The 27,598-nt window shown below is 36.0% G+C and overlaps 1 protein-coding gene and 1 long non-coding RNA gene across 4 annotated transcripts in view; one reads left to right on the forward strand and one right to left on the reverse strand.

Annotated features, from left to right (window-relative positions):
* Window positions 1-9,661, forward strand: part of LOC117705449 (uncharacterized) — a 60,268-nt gene extending 50,607 nt beyond the window's left edge. For all 3 annotated transcript variants that reach the window (XR_013109331.1, XR_013109329.1, XR_013109330.1), the window contains exon 5: window positions 1,372-9,661. This is a non-coding gene — a long non-coding RNA (uncharacterized LOC117705449). The remainder of the gene's footprint in view (window positions 1-1,371) is intronic.
* Window positions 9,662-19,164: 9,503 nt separating this feature from the next.
* Kcnrg (potassium channel regulator) lies at window positions 19,165-27,450 on the reverse strand. Its single transcript, XM_034498119.2, has 2 exons — window positions 25,680-27,450; window positions 19,165-22,089 (listed from the first exon to the last, which is right to left on the reverse strand). The coding sequence occupies exons 1-2, from the start codon at window positions 26,237-26,239 to the stop codon at window positions 21,855-21,857; spliced, it is 795 nt and encodes a 264-aa protein (XP_034354010.1). The 5' UTR covers window positions 26,240-27,450; the 3' UTR covers window positions 19,165-21,854.
* Between the last annotated feature and the right edge of the window lie 148 nt (window positions 27,451-27,598).

Here is a 27,598-nt window from a genome sequence, read left to right on the forward strand (position 1 = left end):
ATTGACTGTGCTGCTGAAGTAAGGTTGGCAATACTCTACAACCATAATTCAATGTGTATTGATGTTACTTGTGTGTTTTCAAGTTTTTCTAATTGTATTAGTGATATCATGTTTAGTATTATTCTGTTGTAATGATGTCAGAGTAACAGCTCTCCACATATTGTGTTGGTTAAAGTACTATATCATTGTGGAACGGTAATGTAGCTCAGTTGGCAGAGTGCTTCTGCCTCGCATACACAAGGCCATGGGTTTTAGCCTTACCACTGCATACCAGGAACACACTTGTAATCCCAGCACTGGGGAAGTAGAAAAAAGAGAATTAGAAGCTTGAGGTCATTCTTGGCCATAAAGCAAATCTAAGGCCTATATGAGAATCTGTCTTTTAAAAAAAGAAAAAACATATAATTACTGCTATTTGTGAGGAATCGACTATAGGATTTCTAGATACCTAGATTTGTAAATGCTTGAGTCTCCTGTATAAAATGTCTGCTTGTGACCATGCATGTTTTCCCTTATATTTAAACTTATCTTTAAATTGCTTTTAATGTATAGTGCAGTGGAATGTTAACATGGATGGTTGTGTTATTCAAGTTATTCCTGTAATGACAAGAAAAAACTACAATTCAGTACAAATGCAGTTTTTACCCAAGAAATAATTTGATTGGCTTGGACTCACCATGTATACCAGGCTGCCATGGGACTCACAGAGATACTCTTGCCTCTGCCTCCCAAATTCTTTAATTAAAACTGTGGGCCACCATGCCTGGCCACACAAATGTTTTGAATGTGTGGTTGGTTGGCTCCACAAATGAAGCACCAACTGGAATTGACAGAAGAATTGTTAAGCCTTGAATACTTTTCCAGAGTTTCTTAACAACTACAGTGCTAGAGTATAGACCTAGTACAACTGAGGTTTGACCGCTCAGTCTAGCACTCCCATGTAAAAGGGTTTTGAAAGAATTTAGGAAGTACCACAGTTTATTTTAATGTGTCTTTATATTCTATATGAATTTGGACTCAGATTATTACTTATAATAGAAAAATTATTTTTCTCTTGAAGTTTTCTTTAGATATAGATAAAGTATGAAATACTACAGATTATAACAATCTTTAGTATGTCTAAATATTTTATTTTAAATGAAGGAGAAGAACATTAAAGTATGTAAGTTGAATTTCTAAACTTTAAATGTAGAAGAATCCTTAGAGTGGCTGATCTTCTCATTGGTTAACTGAGGAAGCATCAGCTATGACATACTAGGATCTTAATCCTATGTCTTCTAACTTAATAATTACTGTTTTTCTTATTTTTACTAAAATGTTTAAGTCCTTAACAGGAGATTTTTTTTTTTCTCCCATGAATCACACGGGAAGAGGGAGAGACAACGGGATTCGAACTCGGAAAGAAGGGCACGGCTGCCCTCTGGAGGCGGCTGCCCAAGGCGTGCGCCACCGCTGGCTTGCTAACAGGAGATTTTTAACAAGTCAAAAGTATGAAAGACTTACGTGACTTAATATTTAACTTCAGATTAAAGCTACCATAGTTATTAATTTTATAAATACATTCAGAATATTTTGATTATATTTCAAAGGAAATGTTCTTTTGACTATCCTATGTTCCTTATTGGAAATCTTTTAAGTCATTATTTTAAAATGTTTAAGAAAATGCAGGTATCTCACAATAATGTTCTCTAACTGTGTCATTACTTCTTACAAGGAACCTCTTACCTTTTCAGATTAAAGATTCTTAATGAATTCTACCCAATATCATGTGTTGTGGAGATCCTAAAAGTATTTCAGTTAATTTTTAAGGAATTGTATTCAAAGGAATCACTACTCAATTCTAATTTTAAGGTAAAATTATGTAAGTTTTAACTAACTGTTTTAATTAATTATAAAATAAGAGTCCGTTTTAGGAGCAATCACTGTTTTTCCGATGGGGATGTCCATAACTACAGTAGCAAAAGATGATAGACTGGCTAGAAGGTAAAGCTTTTATATAAGAGTGATATTGGCTCTTCTACAAGTCACTGTGGGCCATTGAGGTAAGCGTTTTTACATAAGCATGGTGTCTCTTCACAGCAATAGAAAACTCACTAAGATTAATTGTACATAACTTTTTCTCCATTTTTTCATAGGGAAGAAATAGCCTGTGTATATTAAAATATACATTTAAGTGTAAATTTTAAATATGTTCTTACTGACTTGAAAATCTAGAGTTAAGTTCTATCTTTTTTACTAATTTTGAAGGATAGCTAGTAGCAAAATAAAAGTTATACACATTTACATTAATAACAATTTAGTTATCTTTCAAAAAATTATTACATATGGATGTTCTTTTGTGATCTAGGGTTTTACATGTACAATTTTACAAGTTAGCATTTTAATTAAAATTTGGTTTGTTTGGTTTTGGTTTTTTCCTTTTGCAAAGAAATATTACTATCCCTTTATGAAAAATATTTTTTTCTGAGTGTTGTTTCTCATTAAATACCATCTAAAAAGAGAAAAGAAAAATGTCCTTATTGTTTTAAATAGATTTGGCTCCAGCAAATATTTAGATATGCTACTTACATATCTTGGAGAAGAAATGAAAGATCATCAATGCATTCCATCTAGGAAGCAGTTAAAGGATAGCTTAGAATGAGTTTATTTCTAATACCTGGAACCTTTTAATGTACAGCTTATTCTTCCACCAGAAACTTAAGGGATTGTGTTCTTAGTGTGTACATTGATGAAATACATCCTAGGCATGCCAGTTTTCACTTCCTCTATTACCCTTTCACTTTTTGTTATTGGTTTGTTTTGCTTTGGTTTTGTTTGTTTTCTTTTAGTGTGTAGGGATTAAACCCAGGACCTCAAGAAGGGCTCTACTACTAAAACATATACCAAAACCAAAAAATAATGATGCTGCATTTGTGCTACATGTTCCTCAGCCTTAACTTATTAATGCATGTGCTCAGTGGATCTTTCTTAGTGGAGCACCCTCCACCCCCATTTATCTTTGGTGAATCTGTCAAATAATACCTTTGGAAAATGATAGTTGGCATGTTTCTTCACTTTGTATTACAATATTTAGGAATGCTGATAAGTAAACTTTCCATGTACAATATTTAAAATACCACTTTAGTGTAAATCAATGAAGTCTAGTATTATGCTGAAATAAAGAGAAAATTTAAATCGTTTCTTTAAAGAAATTGTGGCCAGGCAGTGGTAGCGCACGCCTTTAATTCCAGTGCTTGGGAGGCAGAGGCAGGTGGATTTCTGAGGCCAGCCTGGTCTACAGAGTGAGTTCCAGGACAGCCAGGGCTATAATTGCAGGTTTTTATATCAATTTTTATATTTGAGTATGAAAACGTTAAATAGCATTGAAAATATATTTGAAGTCAGATGTGATATCCACATGTAAACCCAGCCCTGTTGTAATGAAACCAAAAAAGTACAAAAACAGCCAGTCATGGTGATACACACCTTTAATTGAGATTGAAACACTCAAGGCAGAGGCAAGTGGGTCTCTGTGAGTTCAAGATCAGTCTGGACAGCATATTTGAGATTTGTAGTATTTACATAGTGAAATAAAAATTTATTCTATTTCAGTGCTAAAGATCATCACAAAACCAAACAGATAAGTCCCTGGCTTTCATGGGAGTTTACAGTACTGATGGGTAGTAGATGAATACTGGGATGCAGAGAAAAATGACAGTTTTTATGTTTTGTGGAAAAATTAAGGAGGCAAGATGGGAGTGGTAGTTATTGCTATTTGACAGTATTTTTTCAAACATACTTTCTAAAGTATGTTTGGGGAATAACCCTCCCAGGTAACATTTGAATAGTAAAAAATGAGAGCAAACTATATAAGGTATCCAGAAGAAGACCTCTGAGTAGTTGAAATCACAAATATAAAGATTTTGAAGCTAACACATTTGGGGTGTTTACAGGAACAGCAAAGGGTATGTATGAGACAAAAGAGTGAGTTACAATTAATAGAATGTAAACATGTTAGAAGTTGGAGCTGATGAGTCTGCTAGTAAAGGTTCCTGCAAAGCCAAACCTGGTGACCTGATTGAATTCAGCTCCCTAGGACCTACTTGATAGAAGGAGAGAAGGGATTCAAATAAATTGCATCTTGCCATATACTCAAGCTGTGGCATGCATATGCCCCAGGACGTATATCCCACCACATATACAGAAAAAATATATTTTAAATATATTTAGAAGTCTGGTGTTGGAGTTTTTAGTTTAATATAAAATTTGGTTTTAGTACTTTAGGGTAACTTAGATAGACATTAATAGAAAATTCAGTCTTGGTACTTTAGGATAACCTAAACAATTATCTGTTCCTTAGCTTTTTTGGCTTTTGCAGATGGAAGAAAATGTTTTTATTCTGACTTAAGAGCCTCCATTCAAAACCATTAAGAGAATAGGGGAAAAAATGTTTAAATGGGTGATTAACCAGGTTTTTATTAATAGTGCTTTGTTGGCTCTCAAATTATTTTCTTCTTGATCAGTTTAGCAAGAGGCAAAGTAAGTGGTTCCAAGAAACACTGAATTTGTTCTTGTTTGTCAGCGGCCCAACAGCCATAGACTTTTGATTTCTCCAGTTTGAGAATTGTTGCTGTACTTAATACCTAGTTATTTCTCACTTCTTTTTTAGCAATATCTCATCCAAGGAATTTTTTTTTTTTTTTTTGCATCTGTTTTAATCTAAAATTTTTATCATCTTCAATGTGTACCACTAACTGGATTTTCTAAAACACTGCTCTTTCCTGCAGAATAAAACTCAAAGTCTACAGTTGGTATATCATGCACCAGCCTTTCTAAGTTGTTAAATTTGCTTTTCCAGATAATTAACTCTAAGCCTTTTATTTTTAAAGGCCCCTCCACGTCGCACCTATTTATTATGATTGGGCATGTCCCATGTGGCCATCAGGGGACAAACTTTGTGTGTTCTTTCCTTCAGTGTTTAAAAGAGTTTCAGGGATAAAACTCAGGTCGCCAAGTTATACAGCAAGTACCTTTATTAGATGTGCCACCTTGTTGGTCCCCTGTCTCTGGTACATTTTAAATTTTAGGCCAGATCTCTCATGTGTGCCAAGTGTTTCTTCAGCAGCGTACTGTTAACTATTCTTCCCATGAGCTGAACAACTTGGTATCTGTGTATGTGGTGGATTTTGTTTGGTTTTGAGATGGATTTTTGTTCCATGAACAGATGGTATTATAGGAAAGTACAACTTTACTATATATAGTTTTTAAATCTTTTTCATTGCCATTTTTTTCATTATTTTAATGCATCTGACAGATTAACATTTCTATCAATAATTGTGCCTCCTTTAATTGCATGTATTATCTTTTAAGATACTAGAAGTATAAATGAAATTTTAAACTTTAAATACAAAATTAAGACATCTAGAACTGCAAGAGCACTAGCCTAAACATTAATCCTAACATTCATATATTAACGTATTTTATCAAGTAAGATAGCCAGTAATAACATTTCTCAGATAGTTTTTCAACCAGCTACAGTAAGTTCAGTTTGCAAATTTTTAAGCTTAGTAGATAAACTCCAGTGGATTTCCTGTGTTTATTGCGTTTGTAGTGGAACATTCTGAAGCATTTGTAAAGTGTCCATTATCAGAAGTTAATATACTGTGCAGCTGTTTATAGGTGAATGAGTGAACAAATTATAAGTAAATTGAGGTTATAAAATATTACAAGTAGATTCATTAAATTTATCACTGGTTTACTGTGGGTAAGAAATTTTACTAAGGATAAGCAGAGTCTTATTTTCTTACAAATAGTATATATTTGAAGAGGAGAGAGAAATTTTTGAAAATTTTAAAAATCATTTGAAGTCATGTCACCTCACAGTCACTCCCATTGTGGAATTTATAAAAAAAAGAAACGGCACTATGCAGAGATTTTTAAGAGTTACAATTGAGAATTAACTATTAGAACTAGGTAAATCATTTCAAAATTAGATAATTCTAAAATTAGCTTCAATTATTTTTGCTGTAAGTTTTTAAAGCAAAATGAAAAGATTTCAAGAATTGTTGCATTCATTTTTAAAATTTGAGTGTGTGTGTGTGTACATACGTGCACTCGCATGCATGCATACACTGCATACTAGTCAGAGGCATTGGATCCCCTGGAACTGGAAGTTACAGGCATTATGAGCTCCCTGCCATGGGTATTAGGAACTGATCTCTGATCCTCAGCAAGAGCAGTAAGCACTAAAGCCCTACTTCTTGAATTCGTAATTGAGAGATTCCACTATCACTTATTCTTCCAACCTTCAAGGCCTCAAAAGGAAAGTATTAGAGGAAAATGAAAGGTATATCTATTGTCATTTTGAAGCTTAAAAGCTAAGTGTCTTGGTTAGGGTTTTTATTGCTGTGGAAAGTCATCATGACTAAGATAACTCTTACAAAAGGCAGCATTTAATTGGGGCTGGCTTACAGGTTCAGAGGTTCAGTCCATTATCAAGGTGGGAAGCATGGCAGTGCCCAGGAAGCTATGATGCTAGAGAAGGAGCTGAGAGTTCTACATCTTGTTCTAAAGGCAAACAGGAGAACACTGACTACCAGGCAGCTAGGAGGAGAGTCTCCAAGACCACCCCCAAATTGACACACTTTATCCTACAAGGCCACTCCTACTAATAGTGCCACTTCTTGGGGCAAGCATATTCAAACCAGCATACTAAGTAAATACAACCCTATTTTGAGGGTTGGTGACAGTTTGTTTTGTTTTTTGGGGAGGGGGGTTGTTTTTGGTTTTTTTTTTTTTTTTTAAGCTCTGGCTGGACTAAAACTCACTATGTAGACCAGGCTTGTCTTGAACTTTAAAGATCCACCTGCCTTTCCTTCCCAAGTACTAGGATTAGAGTCATGTAACCACCCTTCCCAGCCAGAATGTGATTTAGTTTTTATTTATAAATTCTGGATAACACAATGCAACTGATTCTGGTGTTTAAAAAAAAAAAAAAAAAAAAATAGGATTTATGGGCTTAGCTGTTAAGAGCACTGGCTGGTCTTTCAGAGGTCCTGAGTTCGGTTCCCAGCAATTATGGTGGCTCACAACCATCTGTAGTGGGATCAGATGCCTTCTGGTGTGTCTGAAGACCGCATATTCAAATGTACAAAAGACAGAGGCAACTAATGTTATTCCCTTCATACTTTTCTGGACATGTGTGGACTTGTTTTGCTAGGTTTTGTTTTTATTTTCCCTTAGATTTCATTTTTATATGTGTGTTTTCCTCATGCTTATCTGTCTACCACCTGTGTATCTAGTGTCTAGGAGGTCAGAAGAAAGTATGAGATTCCCTAGCATTGGAGTTATGGACAGTTGTGAGCCACCACATGGGACTGGGTCAAACCTGAGTCTTCTGCAAGAACAAGATATGTTTAGCTGCTATACCCTAGCCTTCTTAGCCCCAGCTGTTAGAAAAAGAATTTATCTGTGAGTTCAAAGTTACTACTTGTATAATAGTAATGGAAAAACATATATAAAAGCAAATATAAAAAGGATGAGATTTCTAAATACTTTAATTTGAGCTTGAGAATGTAAAAACTTTTCTGTGGGCTCATTCCGTTATCATGCCTTCTAGTACTTTAGGGAAAGGCATTCCTTAAGTTTTGTGTTTCAATGACCACATTAATTTATCAGAATACAAAATGAAATTCATGTTTAGTCGTGTTGTAAAAATATTTTTGAATCAATATTTGTATAGCATGCATAAGGCCAATATTTATTCATCCCTCATGACATTAATGATTGTTCTAAAATTGTTAATGTTAGTAAACATGACAATAATTTGGGTAAATATTTGCCCTATTACAGTGAATGTTTTTCTCTGAATATGACTGACTCATTTAGAATAAGCAAAAAGGTTTCAATTCATTTTTCTTTTTTTTATGTATATGAGTACAATTATAGCTGTCTTCAGACACACCAGAACAGGGTATTGGATCCCATTACAGATGGTTGTGAGCCACCATGTGGTTGCTGGGAATTGAACTCAGGACTTCTGGAAGAACAGTCAGTGCTCTTAACCCCTGAGCCACCTCTCCAGCCCTCAATTCATTTATCTAAGTTATATTTTTATAATGTAAAACTCAAGAATGTGATACACAACTATATTAATAAACCTCACTTATCTAAAAATCTGATTAACTGGGAAATATTTGCTTCAAAAACAAGTGTGTATTTGAAATTATAAGTTAAAGTCAGCAAGATTGCTCAGCAGGTAAAGGCACTTGCCACCAAGCCTGAGAATGCAAGTTTGATCCCTGGAACAAACATGGTAGAAGGGACAAACCAGTTTCTGCAGGTTGTTCTCTCACCTCCATACACATAAAGATAAAATAAAAATTTTAACTTTTTTTATTTTGTATATATGTATGTGAGTAGGTACATACACGCTTTGTTTCTCACATACCACAGTATTAGAGTAGAGGTCAGAGAACTACTTCCTTTATGAATTCCTGAATTCAAGCTCAGGTTGCCAATCTTGGCATCAGGTGCCTTTACCCACTGAGCCATCTTATCAGCCCCAAATTTAAAAAAAAAAAAAAAATTTAAATTAAACTTCAAGTTAGAGTCTACTTTAAGAAAAGACTCAACCGTGCATGGTGGCACACACCTTTAATCCTGATGCTCGGGAGGCAGCAACAGGTGGATCTCTGAGGGCAGCCAAGGCTATGCGGAGAGAACCCTGCCCCGGAGAACTGAAAAAGTAAGTAAAAAGAGAAGGCCCAAAAGGAAAAGCTTTACAATAATAACTGTCATAAGATTTTAAAAATTAATCATTCTGATTTGCTTGGGAGCCTCTAAAATGCAAGGAATTTGTAGTTTTATAAGTCAATAATTTGTCTATTTTAGATTGTATATCTGTAGTAGGAACAGCTCAGGTTTGAGATCAGGCTAATTTCTGAAAAAGGAAAATACAATCAGAAATGTTTTTCCCTAGAAAGTGGTATGTTGGTGTAACTTGAGAATTTTGCAATGTTTTTAAATATTTTCTCTAGAAGTTCTGTATTGGTATAACTCAAGAAAGTTTTGTAATGGCTTTAAGAGTGCCCTGTCTATAAGAAACTGGGGACAAATGGCTAAGTGGTGTCCATTACCATACCAAAGAGCATGCTGGCCTCCAAGCCCTCAGCCTAGAAAGTACCTATTTCAGAATCCATGCTGCCATGCTAGCTCTTTGCAACTTTTCTCACCCCACCCCTACCCTAAAGTTGTCCAAATCATGGGCTTCCCTTCCCTCAGCTTTTCATTTCTATGTAACCATGCCATATGAGCCATGTACTATTTTGACTTTCGGTCTTAGCCTCTCACTCCCCCACCCCCATGGCCCATTCATTCCTGCTGGCCATACTTTCTCTCCCTACCCTGGACTCTTCTAGATGTCCCTGACTGTGCTCTCCTTCATAATCTACAATAAAAACCCTCTCCTCAGCCATACCTTGGAGCAATCATGTCCTCGTCTCAGATACTTGTTTTCTGGTAAGAAACTATAGTTCTTTCAATACATGCTTCCTTATACCAGAATGCCTTGGTTTCTGTATAGTCAAATTGAAGGATCAAATTTGAAGATAGTGAAAAACTAGCATACAAATTTTCATTTATGCAAATTAAATTATTGCTAATAAACATTTGTTTTCCAAAACCGTTTGTGATTGAAAGTCTTTTGTATATGGCTAATGTAGAGTGTGGGTGTAAGCCAACAATGTATTGAAAGAATGTCTTGAAAAGCAGCCAGAGGAACTACAAGGCCTGTTAGGAGAAAAAAATTATTTATTTCACTGAAGGACAAAATTGAGGTAAGTAAGCTTCCGGGATGCAAATAAACTCTAAAAGCCCGTCTACCAACTATGGAGTGTGCATTCTGGTAATAACTATGTCATAAGGACCTTAGAATTGATGAGGTAGGAAAAACATTTTAAAGTCCTCTGGAAATGAAGAAATGTGATACATCAGCTTGAACATCAAAATTCTTACCCTAAAAATAGAAAGTATTGCTCTTTCAGGGATCAAATTCAGGTCTTCACTACCCAGTACTTACTGTGATAGAAATAAGGAAGGTGATAAAGAATGCCTGTAAGGTAAGCTTGTATGAGCCAGTGTCAACATAGGTTGTCATGAATATTTCCCAGTGGTACTAAATGACCCACTGTTCAGATTGTTGTCAGGTCCCACAGTAGCATAATCTTTACCTAAGAAAATATTTGCCTCAATAAATATATGCTACTTATAGGTCATAGTTACTCATTTCTAGATATTAAAGCATGTAGGTTTTATCCCACTTAATTACATGACATCTTCTGGGAGCTTATCATTGTCTAACACACCTTTGCATTAATGAGCTACACTCCTTACAAATACTCAGTATGCATTCTGAGTATCTTTTGTCAACTTCTAGAAATGCTTTAATTCCTGCTTTCATTCTGCCTTTCACAGTAAATCTAATTTCTATGGAAAGTCCTCCTTAGTCTATAGAAATTTTCTTGGGTATTGATTCAAAAAAGTAGCCTTAACTATATGCAACTAGGTTTATTATGTCATAATAATATGATTCTGTATTTCTTACTAGCCTGTTAGTGAAATATGCTTGAGCCCAGGATATCTTAGCTCATTTAATGACTGACATTTTAAATAGGGCTTTCCATCCATACTCCATTTAGTAAATATGTTAGTTCTGTTATTTAATAGAATTCAGTAATAACTATTAGTTTGGCTAGCCAAATAAGAACAACTTGTTGGTCAGCTAGTATAAAATTACGTGTTCAATAGGAATTTTCACTCCTCAGTTAAGTAAAATTTATAGGTCACAGTTTCACTGAAGGACAAGATAAATATGAAAATTGTGGAACAATATTTCATGTATAAAAAATACTTATACGGGTTCTTTAATTCTCATAAAGATGACATAGTAGAATAAAGTTCACAACGCTTATTTCTAGAATTTCAAAGGTAACAGAATCTATGGTAATATATCTATTTTAAACCTTCACAAAAGTCTAGAAGAATAAAACTGGTTCCCAGGTGTTCTTGCAAAAATACTAAAGCACTTTCGATATAAGGAATTCCAGTTTTGCTACCAACTCAAGATTAAAGGTTTTAAATGTATTAAGTACTTTGGGATCTTAGTATGGGTCAGGAGAACAGTGTTAAAAACCTAAAGTATTAATATATTTGCTGGATGTTGTGGTGCACACCTTTAATCCTGGAACTTGGGAGGCAGAGGCATGCAGATCTCTAAGTTTGAGGGGCAGCCAGAGCTACACAGGTAAACCAGATGGAACCAGAAATTCTTTTTGCCTAATTAAGAAATGTATTTATGTTCTTGGTGCTTTCCCATACTGACTTTTACCAGCTTGCCCGACCCAGAGTACCAAGACTGGGTTTTACCAGCCTTAATCCATAGCATTCATGTTTGCCCTGCTTTTGGAAATCTTGATTCTGAACTCTACTTTTCTTTTAGGACCCAGTTGTACAAATTCACTAATGCTCGAAGCTTAATCACTTTTTTTTTAATAAACTTTATTATGAAAATTCATTTACTAATAAAAATCTCTTGGATTGATTTCATGTTATGGCTTCTATTCTATATAGTTAATTACTCCCAAATTCACTTGTTCTAGCTGGCAAGAAAATGTTTTACTTCAGATTTATTCCTTTGTAATTTTTCTGATATGAATGCTATTTATTTTATGACAAAACAGTATAAAGTGTTGTTGCTTTGAAGTAAGATTTTAACATTAAGTTTCTCAATACATCAGTTAGGTTCTTGTTTTGTAATAGCTCAATAGAGTTTATTCAACCAAGTCTTGATTGGTTGGTTGGTTGGTTGGTTGGTTGGTTGGTTGGTTGAGTTTTGTTGTTGTTGTTGTTGTTTGTTTGTTTGTTTCTTTAGATTGGTTCTTTCTGTGTAAACCTGGCTAGCCTAATCTCACTCTGTAGACTATGTTGGCCTAGAACTCATTCATAAAGATCCTCCTGCCTCTATTTTATTTTAGTACCAGATCTCATCTCTAACTCAGGCTGGCCTCTAATTCATGGCAGTCTTCCTGCCTCAACCAACAAAGATTACTATTGTAATTCTTTTATTAAGGATTATTAAAATATCCTATTAGGGTATTATTCTGCCTTGATTTTCATGTATGTAATAGATAATATTCTATAAATTGCTATATAGTAATTTTAGATTTAAGGTTATATGCTGAGATATATGTTATACTTGATATAACATAGTAGATATTAATACCTAATACTCATGTTTAACAGCAACTTCAAAAGGCAAATCATAAACATTTATATTTTTTAACTTTTATTGGTATTTTAAATTTATTTTCTCATAATTGAAAACATGAGAATTATTACAGAAATAGTAAGAGGAGGTTTTTAAGTTAATTTATTTCATACTATTTTCAACCTGTTATTCCTTTGAGGAAAAAAGCGTGCTAGGTTTTTTAAAAATTAGAATTTAAAGAACCTACAGAATAATATGCAAAGTGAAACAAATATCCATTAGATTGTTTAGATTCTACACATAAGAATCTGCAAGATCCTTTTTGTAACCTTATTTTAAAGGTCTCAGACAATGTAGCTTCTATTCTCATTCAACAATGCATGTACAATTATTCATTGATCTAACTTGTTACTTTGTTCAAAGACACTTGCCTGTTACTAGTCTTTAATGTCACCGGGATGTATTTCCTTAGCATAATAATTGAGCATGTCTGAGAAGTTTAAGATTCCCTCCTAGTGGGGGGGGGACAGGATAGGGAGTTCCTGGGGGTGGGGAGGGGATAACATCTGGAATGTAAATAAGTAGGATATCTAATTTTAAAAAGATTCCCTCCTAGTAAGGAAGGATATGAAAATAAAGGAATGGGCATGATACAGTGTAAGTCATTTGTGGGTTGAAGATGTAGCTTAGAAGAATACTTGTCTAAATGTGCAAGGCCCTGGGCTTTATTCTCAAGCACTAAAAAGCATAGATTTGTAGGGAAAAGTTTACTAAGGAAATACGTGGGTGGCTTGGTAACTTTTCCAAGGAAATAACAATGTAAACAAGTTTAAACTTTTCTGTCCTAGAATTCGGGGTTGTCTTGAAAATTGGCTGTGCTCCTGGTTAGCTGAGAAGGTTAACCAAATTTGAGAATTTGGATTCCATCATATCCTGAAACTTTTAGTCCTAAACAAGGATCAACTTCCAAAAAACATACCGTGTGTGTGTGCGTGTGTGTGTGTGTGTGTGTGTGTGTGTGTGTGTGTGTGTGTGTGTATACATATATATACACATATATACATATATATATTAACATGACAGAAGCAAAAGGGGTAACTTGAAGCTACATGGAAAATGTCACCATACAAGTCTGGAATTTTATGTTTAACTGGCTATAATACAAAACTTGCATTTGTTATTTTTTTTCCTTGAAACGGAAAAAAAAAATTATTTCTGCTGCACCTTGGAGAATAGGTACAAAAGAGAAAACATGTGTTGTTGGTGCACCCCTGAAGTTTAGTATTTGAACTGAAAGCATAACAGGATTTTGTCTCAAAAAAAAATAAGTAATTAAATAAAATCTAGCAATCACCAAACAGGAAAATAAATAAATAAAACCTTTTATATTTTTATCAGACAAAATATTTAGTCTGGTTAGTAGGGAATTATGCAGTGCAGTTAAGTGAAGTTTTCATTCAGTATTAACTTTCAAATGTCTAAATGCATTAGTAGGAACTGCAGTATTTCAGTGTCATCTTAAAGTGCTATTAATTTTATAAGGTCTTACGATAAATTCTTATAAAGTATAATGCATGTGCAGACACATGAGATTCTAATTTGGCGTTAAGGGTTCAACTCCTTTAAGCAAACTAATAAAAACTGTACTAATTTCCCAACTAATTTGAAAGATGCACAACAAATATTTCAAATTACAAGTCATTTCAGTTAAAATATATTTGTTGTGAACTGAGAAATTGTATCAATCAAAGGGGTTGAATTATCAAAAATCACTTTTGTTGATGACCTATAATGCCATCTACACAATGGTTTGTAACATGGCTTTGTTTATACAATGTAGAGATTACTGGGAGTCAACTCCAGGGCATCAGTTACACTAGGAAAACATGCTACGCCTGAGCTACACCTTCATCCCTTATATATATATATATATATATATATATATATATATATATATATATATATATGTGTGTGTGTGTGTGTGTGTGTGTGTGTATGTATGTATGTATGTGTATATATATAGTTTTATAACTATATATGTATGCCTATTCCTGTTGGTTTATGTTTGATATTAAAAGGTGTTTGACATAATTATTTATCCAAATGTCAAGTATCAAACCAACAAGTAGTTTCTGTGGTAAAACAGTTTCCTTTCTATCTTAATCTTCTTTATGATTTGTTCTCTAGATGTGAATTTTGAAACCATGGATACCACACACCCCGTCCCCACAAAAAGGTGAGGGTAGGGTTTGAGGTGTTGGAGAATTGAGGAAACCACTTAGAGCATGTGAAGAAGGAAACTAGAAACAGAAAAGACATTGTACAAAACAATGTCTGGCAACAGCTCACTTAGTAGACAAAGTACCACATGAGTTAATCCCCTTCAGTACAAAACTGTAAGTAATTTGAATCACTTATATGGAAATTGGGCAGTTGCCCATAGTAATGTCTTTGAGGCTAGGGATGTGGCTCAGTTAGTAAAATGTCTGCCTAACATACACAAAAGCCCTGAGTTTGATCACTAGCACCCATAACAAAAAGAAAGTTGGACATGATTATTGTAGTATCCTAAGAATAAAGAAAATCTAAACCAAATAGTAGCAATAAGAATGGAACTGATCCTGGAGCAAAGTGATACTTGCCTGTAATCCTAGCCATTGGGAGGCGAAGGAAGGGAGGGAGGGAGGGAGGGAGGGAGGGAGGGAGGGAGGGAGGGAGGGAGGGAGGGAGGGAGGGATGGATCACAGTTTGTAACCTATCTGAGGTTACATAGGCTCAGACTCCAATAAGAAAGTTGGTTGTGCAAGAATAAATTAATAAACATTTCAAAGTAAAAAAATATATGGAACATTAAGATAAAAGGGGGTGCAAAAATCATGTGCTCTTATTCTGGAAGGTGATATAATTTTTAAAAGCAATTTCTAAAAGAAGGTTGATGGTAATATTACTGAAGGATGACCAGCTTATGAGAAACCATCTGAAACAGCTCCTTTTTTACAATATTACATTTGAACTGAATATAGGCATTTATTTTTAAAATGCTTTGATTTAAGGTCATTGGCTTTCCCAAGCTAAGACTATGAAAAGTTCAGGATAAAGAGACAAATTTGGCAGTGATTCAAATAAATCCATTAAGAGTAGACAAGTTCACTGAAGCTCTTTAATACGGACAGTAATTCTTTTTGTTTGTTTGTTTGTTTGTTTTTTGTTTTTCGAGACAGGGTTTCTCTATGTAGCCCTGGCTGTCCTGGAACTCACTCTGTAGACCAGGCTGGCCTAGAACTCAGAAATCCCTCCCAAGTGCTGGGATTAAAGGCTCTGCCTCCCAAGTGCTGGGATTAAAGGCGTGCGCCACCACACTGACAGTAATTCTTACTCTTTAAAAATAAAAATGTTTATAGGACAAACGAGATGGCTCAGAGGTTTAAAGCACTTGCTCTTATAGAGGACCAAGTTTCAGTTCCAACACCTACATCCGGGCTCATAACCATCAGTAACACCAGCTCCATGGGACCTGATGTTCTCTGATCTCTAAGGGCACCAGGCAAACATGGGATACACAGACATACATACACGCAGGCAAAACCCTTCATAAAATAAATCTTTAAAGAAATTGAATATAATCTTATGTAGTTATAAACACTTATGAAAATAAGCTTATTAAACATAAAATGTTAAATATTCCCAAAATGGAGGGGTTTTTTTGGGGTGGTTTTGTTTTGTTTTGTTTTGTTTTGGTAAAAGTGTATCTCAAGTATTTGAAAATCACTACACTGTGTCAGTTAAAAGGGTCTATCAGCAAAATGTGTTAAAACTTTACTGTTTTAAGAAATTGAGGAATTGCCAGGCGGTGGTGGCGTACGCCTCTAATCCCAGCACTTGGGAGGCAGAGGCAGGCAGATTTCTGAGTTCGAGGCCAGCCTGGTCTACAGAGTGAGTTCTAGGACAGCTAGGACTACACAGAGAAACCCTGTCTCGAAAAACCAAAAAAAATAAATAAATAAATAAAAAATAAATTTGAGGAATTAAAATCTAACTTTAATCAGTTTAAAAGACTGAAGTTTATGTTTTAATTTCTCAAGTGGAAAGCCAAGTAATGGGAATTGGGAGTGGGGAGAGGTACCAGTCTCCAGGTTCAAGAAACACTAAGACAAAGATCTTTCTGACTAAAGAGCTGTAATAAAAGAAAGAAATTTAGCCAGGTGTAGTAGCATGCACTTGTAATTCCAGCACTTGAGAAGCAGAGGCAAGCAGATTTCTGTGAGTAAAAAGCTACCCCTGGTCTGCAAGAATTCCAGGCAGCCAAGACTGTTACAAAGAGAAATTCTGTCACAAAAAAACCCAAATTAAATAAACAAACAAATTCAACTGTGGTATTTCCAAGGAGATTTAGTAAGAGATTCCAGAAGATGACCAAAAATAAATTTAAATAATTTTAAATATGTTTCTCCAAAAATAAATTGGGGAGGAAAAAAAAAACACCTCAGTTATTGAAATCAGGATTCCACGTTTTTGTAACAGGACAGTTCAGTAGTTAAAAGCACTTGTTACTTTTACAGAGGACTTAGGTTCAGCTCTCGGCACCCACATGGTAACTGGCAACTTTTAACTCCAGGTCCAGAGGACCTGATTTCTGAGCACTAGGAACACACACAGTGCACAGACATACATGCAAGCACAACACTTACATACATAAAATAAGCCTTTAAAAAGGTAAATGATTGAAAATAAATCTTAAATCTACATGGCTATCTCTGGGGTGTAGTTTGGCACCAGGAAGATAAATTTCTGCAACTTTCTATATAGTAGGTCCTACATTACTAAAATTTGTTCTTGGTAATCTTTGTTGTTTTCCTTAACAACAAAGCAACTAGCAGAATCTCTAGTTATAGATACCTCTACTGTAACTGTTTCTGTTATTTGTGAGAATCAGCACCAACATAAAACTCCTGTGTCAGGTACAAGCAGTATAGAAAAAAATCAAAAGTGAGGAAGCTCTGTATTTAAATTGTCCTCAACAATCTTCTCCTTAAGATCCTTGGTTTCATGTGTATTTTAAAGGCAGCTCAAATTAGGTTTATCACAATGTAAGGACTACAGTGTTTAACCCAAGAATAATTAAGTTTTAGGAGCACCCTTCAGAAAACTCTTATAGGAAGAATTTCTAATTAATGTTATAAGTCACAGAGGTTCAAGAAGAGTCAGAAGCTAAAATCTTCCATGCCTAGTCAGAAATAAAACTGGGTGATGGAAAGAAACTTGAACAAACCAAACCTAAGTGAGAAAATACAAGAGGCCCAACTATTAATGGTTCTATTAGGACTACAAAGCTTAAGATGCCATTATAATGATTACTTGCTAGATGAGATGATAGTATTTGGGGTTTATTCTATCAAGGTTTTCAGTGCTGCTGGATGTACTAGGTAGGTTCTGAGTCAGCTTGACACAAATTAGAATCATCAGAAAGGAACCTTGAGGAAATGCCTCTATGAGATTCAGCTGAAAGGCATTTTCTCAGTAATCAGTGGGGAGGGCTCAGCCCCTTGTGGGTGGGCCATCAGTGGTCTGGTGGTCTTTTGGGTTCTGTAAGAAAGCAAACTGAACACACTATGAGGAGCATGCCAGTCAGCAGCACTCCTCCATTCACCTCCGTCAGCTCCTACCTCCTGTGTGAGTTCCAGTCCAGACTTTAGTGATGAACAGCAATGTGGAAGTATAAGCTAAGTAAACTCTTCCCCAACTTGGTTTTTGTTTGGTCATGGTGGTTCCTTGAAGCAACAGAAATCCTAACTGAGACACTAAACAAGATAGATTTTTTTTTGTCATTATTTTCTTATAACTTAAAATTAATTTGAGGATTGGGAGATGGCTTACTGGTGAAAAGCACTTAATACTTTTCCAGTGGACCCAATTTAGTTCCCAGAACACCATGTCAGGTGATTCACAACTACCTGTGACTTCAGTTCCAGGAAATTCAACACCATCTTGCCTCCTTGGGCATTAAGTGCACATAAATAAGTATGTAAAAAATAAGTGAATTCCATGAAGAAGATTTAATTGGTGACTATATGAAAATGTCTACCTCTCTTTCTGAAAGACTCATGCCAATATCTCAGTTACTATCCCACTCAATACAGTGAAACAAAGGAGGTCACTGAGATGACAGATGTTTCCAAATGGGATAAGTGCTAAAATAATGAACTCTGCTCATTCTGAAAATACACTTTCTCTAATGAGGAATACATATTTCTAAATTATAGTCATTTTCAGGGAAGTGGTGGCACACACCTTTAATCCTAGCAATCAGGAGGCAGAAGCAGGTAAATCTCTTGAGTTTCAGGCCAGCCTGGTCTACAGAGTTACAGGAACTAGATCTATATATATACATGTACATATACATACATACATATATGCATACATACATACTTGGGTATGTATCCATGGGAATATATAACAGTCATTTTGCAATAAGTATTTATTGATATGTACTGTGTGCTAAGTAATATTCTTAGCATTGGAGAACCTTACTGTACAGAACAAAAATCCCTGTCCCTCTACAGTTACCAGCACAATTCATAATATAGGCATTAAAAAGAGAGTTCTATTTTTAAACTCAAAATTGTCATCTGCAAATGTGAATGACTAAGAACATGTTATTATCATCTTAAGCCTTTCATGTTTTAGTCCTTGCTAAACTGAGAATAGTCTTACTTAACCAGTTTTTATTAGTCTTATCAACAAACACCATAAAGAATTAAACAGCATTATATGTATGTCAGTTATATCCAACTAGTTAAATCACACACACTGCAAAAATTTACCAAAATAAGAATACTTTCCTGTAGAGTGTAAGAAAAGTCTACCTAATACATCCTTCTCTAAACTAAAATAATACACTAAAATAAGTTTCAGCCAGGCAGTGGTGGTGCACATCTTTAATCTTAGCACTCAGAGGCAGGTGGATTATATCATATATACCATATACATCAGGACAGCAAGATTTTTAAAAAAGGAAGTTGCCAGTTCTACAGAAATGAAAAGATGGATGCTATCAAAACAGGAATTCATTCTTAGACTATCTCTTGCTTTTGGACCAATACTATAGTCACTGATCTAAACATTACTTCAATTATTCTACTTCTTATAAGTAACTTTTTGAGGTACTCTTTAAAGGTTAGGGTTTTTCTTTCCCACAATCTAGATTTCACAAATTTGTAAACTTAGGAACAAATTTTTCACAAATTTGTAAACTTAGGAACGTTTTTACCAAGTTTTTCATAGTTAGGGTAATACAGTAGTAGACTTCTGTCAATATGAAACAGTAGGCCTTGTTGCTATACCACAAGACTGGCCACAATCATGGGCATACACATGAAGTCTTTGAGGTATGGCTTCTCTTTCCCCCCCCCCCTTTTCTTTTTTTCCAAGGCAGTGTTTCTCCATGTAGCCTTGGTTGTCCTGGAACACGCTCTATAGACCAGGTGGCTTTGAATTCACAGAGCGCTGCCTCCCCCATCCTGGGATCAAAGGTGTGTGCTATGGCTTCCTCCTTTTCAATGCTTATTTTGTGTTGGTTTAGCCTTTCCTTCTTTCTCTCCTCCCACTCCCTCTGCTTCTTTCAACAGATTTGCACCACAGTGTTTCAATAGCAAGGTTGATACATGAATATGAAAGCTGTGAATTGCAAGGTACTACATTTAGAAGTCAGTGTGCCAATCAGAATGGGTGACATTCTAGTTAAATGATCAGGTAACATCACAGCATGCTGGAATACAGCATCAAATCTGTCCATTACATTTATTTTTTCCTTGATGCTCAGATGTCCCACATTGTCTCCAATCCCTTCATTGTATTTTATGTGAGCCCCATCACAGGAACGTTTTGACCTCCAGTAGGACCAGTCATGGTATTACCTCCCAAATCTTCTATGCTGAAGGCATGCACCCCCTTGAGTTATCTTTCTGAACCTGAAGGTTCACCAGCTTTGTTGGTACAGTAAAACTTGTGTCTTAAACTTTGAACTTTTATTCTTTAACTTAGAACTTGTTGTAAGCCAGGTAACCAAGTGCTGCTGTCAAGGAATCAAACGTAATGATTGCAATCCACTCAGCTTACACAGAGAAGTAAGAGCTGAGGCCTACATTCACCAGAAAACTTTTTTCCAATATTGTACTGTACTGAGATATGACCAAAATAAACTGCCTGGTTTTAGACGCAAGTTTGAACCAACACAGGCTCAGCTCTCTAAATCATGTTGAACTTGATCTCCTTGCCTCACATGGATGGTTACTCTACCAGCCCTGGTATTTGCAGGGACCCCCACAAAAGTGTAAGCTAAATAAACTCTTCTCACAGTTTGCTTTTGGTCACGGGGTTTCATCACAGCCTTAGTAACCCTACCTAAGAAAAATATTTAAAATAAGTCCTTGAATGACTTGCATACTTTGAAGTGTGTACACCCAACAGCTTTTCACTCAACTATAAGCAAGCACTAGGAGCCTTTTGATGAAATACTTTCTCTTTTAAGTGTTTAACACAAAACACAAGAGAAAGTTATGTGTATTTTAAATATTGTTCCAAAGCTTTTCACCAAATGTAGCTTCTGTATGATAAGTTTAGCACATTACTGTATGTATAGTAGCATTAGAAACTTTTCATAAAACTTATATTTAAGTGAAGAAGACCTGGTTTTATGATGATATATAAGTCTATACAGAAGGATTATCTGCTGAGGGGTACAGTCATAGTCCTAGAGGTCTTACTTCGTATGCATGAGGGTTCAGTCACTGACTGTGGTGGTTTGAATAAGTATGGCCCCCAATAGACTCATGTGTTTGAATGCTTGGCCCATAGAGAGTGGCACTATTAGGTGTGGCAATGCTGGAGGAAGTATGTCACTCTAGGGGTGGGCTTTGAGGTCTCCTATGCTCAAGTTATGCTCAGTGTGACACACAGTTCCCTTCTGTTGCCTAAGGATCAAGATGTACAGCTCTTTGGCTCTTTCAGCATCTTGTCTGTCTGGATACTGCCATGCTTACCACTGTGATGATAATGAACTAAACCTCTGAAACTATAAGCCAGCCCCAATTAAATGTTTGCCTTTATAAGAGTTGCTATGGCCATGGAGTCTCCTTACAGCAATAAAACCCTAAGGCACTAACATTGCAGAGAAACAAAAGGCAAGGGAAAAGACAAGGCTCTGGAGAAAAGATGGGTTTGAAAGCAAGTGACCCATGATCATTATCATTAATAACAGTTACTGAATGCCTACCACATGCCAGGCAACATAATGAGGACTTTAACCACCACCCTCATAACCCTATGAGGGGAGAGACTTTTTTTTGTCCCCAGTTAATAGATAAAAGTTAAAACCCAGAAATGTTACATAGCTAATAAATGAGTAAACTGGGATTAGACACAGTCCAAGTCCAGAGCCTATTTCTACAAGGTATGATAGTTCATGGCGAAAGGAGCAAGTGCCAAAGCACAAAGTGCAGTGCTGCTTTAAGAGAACAGGCAGGATGGCTTTAAGCACTGCTGGGGAACCCAAAGTTAGACCGAGTACAACTGTGACATGCATGCCCCGATATGGAATTTCCAAAGAACAGTGTCACTTCTGAGATGGCAGTGGCATGGTGGTAATTTCTGATTTGGGTGTTTTATTCATCCCAAGGACTTGAGGGCTTTTTATCCTTTCAAAGACATAACATTCACTTTTGTCTCCGGAGGCCGGTGTTCTAGTGCTGACCAGACGAAAGCCGTCCTTTAATAAAGTGTCAACCAGTAGGCCCAAGACATTTGTTCCATTGGCCAATTTTCGATTGTCAGGCTTTATAGAAATGTACCTGAGGCATACAAAGAGGTAGTTAATTACAAAGCATTCCTTTAATAACAAAACTTCACGTAGAAACTTATTCACAACTTCAAATAAAGGCATCATACCTTTCTCTTGGTTTTGTTGTTGGGTTTTTTTTGTTTGTTTTTTGTTTTGGGTTTTTTTTTTTTTAACTCACTCTGTAAACCAGGCTGGCCTAGAACTCAGAAATCCGCCTGCCTCTGCCTCCCAAGTGCTGGGATCAAAGGTGTGCGCCACCACCCCCCAGCTTGTTTTGCTTTTGAGACAGGGTTACTGTATAACTCATGATCCTGCCTTAAACAAAAGGCTAGCATCATAGGTGTGCACCCCAGGCTTGGCAATGACTTTTGTTGTTGTTGTTTTTTGCATGCAGTCTTACTTTTTAATCCCTGGCTAGGCTGAAATTCATTTTGTAGACCATACTGGCTTCAAAAGAGATTTGCCTGCCTCTGCTCCCCAGGTGCTAGGACTAAAGGCATGTCATCATGCCTTGCCTGGCTCATGACATTTTTTTTTAAATAGATTTCCTTTTGAGACTTCATTTTCAAATTTGAGTCAGTAACTGAATATTAAGAGACCATGATTTCAACTCATCTCAATTATATTTAAGAACATACTCAAAACTGTTGACTTTTCATTGAAATTATTTTCTGGATTGATCAACTTGGTCAAAGAATTCAACTCACTTATTTTTTTTATATAGGGTAACTCATTTCCAGTTTATTTTCCAATTTTCTTTAACCTAACTTGACTAAATTGATTTGTTTTTACTAACACTGTATATTTACAGTTTTCCACTAACTCTAAATCATTAGTATTGCCATTGTAATTTGAGATTTATTCTTGTCGAACCAGCCTTTTCAGGTTAAAATTTGAAGGTACAAAATGCCACGATTCCAATTTATTGCTACCTTTTCATCAATACTGCCTGTTATTGAAGAGAAAATATGGTAGTCAAAATCTGATTGAAATGCAAAACCCTTTACCCACCCACTATTCCAAATGTCAGCACATATACCCATGTTTGCTTTAATAATGGCAATATAACACAAAAAATATCTGTAATCAAGGATATTTTTGTGTCTTCCCACTGTTCTAAAAATGAAATAAGGCTTAGGTTAGTGTCAGGTAGACACTATATAGTTTCATAGGGGTAAGACAATGTTTGAACACATTCCTAGTCATGAACTGAAGACATGGCTGAAATGGTGACTACTAGAGGCCATGTTCAGAAACTCTTCTGGCAAAGAAAAAAGAAACAGCTAAGTTATCAAGCTACAAAGCACATTTCAAGAAAGGTTTATTGTGTTTAATACAAAATTTTAACAGTAGTAAAGCATTTCATCTTCCAAGTTCAGATCTAAATTATACAGTCTAGAAACATTTGTCAGAAAGTCATGGAGAATCATTAAAGTATTAGGATACAAATATCAAGTAGTAGGTATTTATAAAAAAGTAAAATGTTCTTACAATAACTCATTGAGCTAAAACTATTGTATCTGATTCCCTCTGAGGTCAAATTAAAAAGGATTTCATAGACTTAAGAGGTGGATAAACTAAAGAAAAAGAGAACGGGGACCTGCATTTCTAGTGCCGCAGGCAGAGCCCAGGGCCTCTCAGTACATGCCGACAAGGGGCTCTCCCACTGAGCACCATCACCACACCTTTTGTTTTTCAAAAAAATTTAAGAGCAACTATGCTTTTTCATCTAGTTAGAAAATGGCTACAGAAGAGACTCTAGAATTCTGAGGTCATAAATTCAACTAAAGTATGTTGTCACATGGATGGACATCTAAAGATCTAAGCCAAGAACCTGAGAGAGAACTACCAAACAACACTGACTGCTAGGAACACATTGAAGTCACGCAGGCTTATTCTTCCATATCCACCATCCAAAAACATCTGAATAGATAGATTCAGACCAAACACTAGCAAAAAAAAAAAAAAGAATAAGTAATTGCTAATTTGTTATGTGTTCAATCATATATTTATGTTCATGTCATTTTATAGATTGCATATCTCTATTCTGAAACTTGCACTTTGTAAATTAAACACCAGAAGAAACTCCAAACTTAAAACAACCAAAAATCCCACCACAAGCTGGGTGAGGTCTATAATCTTAGCACTTAGAAGGCAGATGCAGGAAGATCAGACAGGCCAGGCTATGAGACCCATCTCAAGGAAAACAAGAGAAATAAGAAATATCTCTGGTCTTAGAATTATCTGTTATGAAAATTCAATATGCCTTTTTTAGATTGAGTTGAAAATAGCAAAAATTCTTTGCTATTCCTGAAACATGTAACACAAAGTTGGGAGTCACTTGATACAGTATATATGCAATGATCCAACTTCAGTTTCTGATCTTGTTTCTTAAGATAATTCAGTATTTCCAAGACATCTTTCCACCTATCATGTCTTCCTAAAATCGAAGATGGCATTGTTCCTTAGCTTTCTAACTATCTGAAAAGGAATGTCAAAAAAAGTCATTATCATTTGATTATCATTTGATTGAAATTTAAAACAAAAACATTATATTATTCCTCTTAAGTACTTTCCAATGAAAATAAGAACAGATTTAAAAGTTTGATAACAGGACCTTTGACTTTCTTCATGGTCTATTTGATTGGTACCCATTTCCAAAATGTTTCAATTTATTTGGAAAACTAAGAAATAAGGAAGTGTACATACTTGGTTATACTGTCCACTGTCTTCTACTTGGCAGCTGAGACTAAAGGATGTGTTATGGGAGCATTGAATACTGCGTGATGACAACTGTATAGGCTAAAGTATGTCTCTCTCCCAAAAGTGACTTGCTTTTAAATGCTCTGAAGAAAGCATGAAAGCTATTTACCTAGCTTTTGCAGTTGATAATAATGGTACACAGCACTAAGACGTTTTTTAACAGGGGATGAGGTAGTGTGTCCCTGACTACAGGGCTGAAATCAGCCTTAGATTGCAGCAGAGGCAGGTATGGTGATGGTGCTCACCTTCAATCCCAGCACTGGGGGGCACAGGCAGTGAGACTTCCAGCCCAGCCAGAGCTACAGAATGAGATCCTTTCACAAATAAAACAAGACAGCCTGTTCCTAAGATTAATAGTGACAGAGCCAAAGCTATAACAGGACACTAAATTTGCCATGAGACTTATCTACTTATTTGAAATCAACTTTAAAAATATTCTCCACTGAAGAAAAACAGCAACGTTCTGAAAGAATAAATACATAGTGTGTGAGGAATCAAGTCATACCCCTGAACCTCTCCGATGTAGAAGCCAAGCATAGGCTGATTCATTCTAAGTCATTCCTTAGCAATGGAATATAATCTACACAATCAGGTCCTCTTGTAACCACATAGACCAGTTTCTAGTTTCCCTGGGCAGTGTTGGTTTATTACCTGTTCAACAATACCTTCTTCCTCTGAAAGTGTCCAAATTTAGAAAATAACTACTTGTTCTATTGAACATTATTCTAATCTTGTTTTTTTCTTTTGCCAAGAGTAGTTTTAGTTGAGCATAAAGAATGTTCAATTTTGAGAGAAAATGTCAGAAAACTGGAATAGATGCTCCAGCATTCAAAATACCTGACTCCAGCATGGTTCTCAGCAGTGCCGGCAGAGCCACAGTGGAAAAGCAGGTCATGGTGAGAAGGTCTTTGTGGAGGTAAAGCCAGTGAGGAGTTACTGTTCCTGGCCAGTGCTGTAGGCCACTCTACAAACATTGTAATCCTCCTGTACAACATCTCAATTGTTTTGCTGCAAGAGCCAAACACTCTGAAGAAGGCTTGAGTATTTCGGTTTAGGAAATGCACCTCCATGACAGCAGATCTTGATTGGAGCAGGTATTGGCTTAAGAGATCAACAAGAGAATCGAGTTCATAGAAAAGAGCCTCTCTCTGAAGCCTATGATGGTCTGAAAAGTCCGAGGGTAACAGAAGCTCATGATTTCTCAAAAAATCTAAAATGAAACTGAATAAAACACCATCTCTATCCACAAAAATCTGGCCATCAACTATCTTGAACTCTTGGTCTCTGCCATCCAACATGCCTGCCAACCGAGAAGCAGGGAACTGCGTGAGGGTAGAGAGCCTTGTTGTGAATATCTTCCCTCCCACATTCAAAGTGACCAGGTCCTGACCACTCATCCTTCCTAGCTTCTCACTAGTGGTTATAGACCATTAACAGACTCTACCTGTTACCATACATGTTATATACGATTAAGAAACAGGGAAGTGGAGATGGAAAACTAGGCCTAAATTCCAAGGTAACTATTGTCAAGACAAATAGTGTATCCATAGCTGTGTTTGCAAGTGTGAGTTGCTTGGGAACTTGCGTATGTAAAATGCAAAAAAAGCAAGTGAGATAGAATGTCAATATATCTCATGATTTCAAATAGATCCCTGCTCTGTCTCCATTGAAACCCTAATGTAAATCTGTATTTCAAAGTCATCAGGAGCAGAAAACCACTCTGCAGACATTTACTAAGCCCTTGTGGCCAAGATAAAATTTATAGAAAACACTATCTGGTTTGAGAACCCCCTTAGTAATTTAATAGCTAGATCATGACTTATATTAAGAATGAGCAGCCTTTACCTCACCTTCAGCTCACCGACCATTTCATGGCTGGTTGGGTACAGAAGCTTTTCTGGGCCAGCTTTTCTCATCCCTGATCATGTTAGCTCTTCTCAACCAAAATTAAAAGATGTCAAGATTCTAAAATCCATTTCACTCAGTGGGCTTTCAAGAACCTATTTTTTCATGACAAAAATAAGGCTGACTAAAAGCACTTTTAAGGATGGGTTATTTTGTTTTTATAAGACTTCTAAGCAAGGAGAGAAAAATAAGTACTTCTATTCCTGTGAGCATCATTCTCTCTTAATGAGCAGAGAGGATAGCATCAGCCTTCACCTGGTGGCTAACAAATGGTCTCTTATATTAATGCGTATTTAAGGTAGTCTTACTACACCTGAAATTCTGCAGGCAAGTGAACTGGGTTGGTTATAGTTAATGTGGTATTTTGGAACACATCCACAACATTAGGTACCAGTTAAAAGATGGCTTTCCTAACTTTCCAAAGCTCACTGTGATTCCAATACTTAGGAGTCTTGGGGAAGGAAGGACTACTAGATCAGGCTTGTCAAATAGGAGTGGGAGAGATCCAGTTTCCTGTATTAGAAGATACTGTCGTGAGGAAGGAATCATTCCTCTAAAACAAACTTGGGAATCCCATGTTTTATAGTCTACCTTTTTTAGAATGCTCAGTCAGAAAAGCTGCTTTGCTGTCACAGTATGCTTGATGACTCAGCACACGTGGGCTAACACTGCATCCATGATGCAGGTAAGGTGGTACTGACTCATGGACTCTGTTACAGAGGTGGTGTGGGCTCATGTGTGCTCTCACCTCACTCTCTTGTTTATTTCTCATCCTAGCAGGTTTCAAAGTTCCAGACTTAGGGTATCACCAATGAGATACAGATATACCCGCTTAGCACAGCACAAACTCA

The sequence above is a fragment of the Arvicanthis niloticus genome, chromosome 3, assembly GCF_011762505.2.
Source record: "Arvicanthis niloticus isolate mArvNil1 chromosome 3, mArvNil1.pat.X, whole genome shotgun sequence".
Classification (NCBI taxonomy): domain Eukaryota; kingdom Metazoa; phylum Chordata; class Mammalia; order Rodentia; family Muridae; genus Arvicanthis; species Arvicanthis niloticus.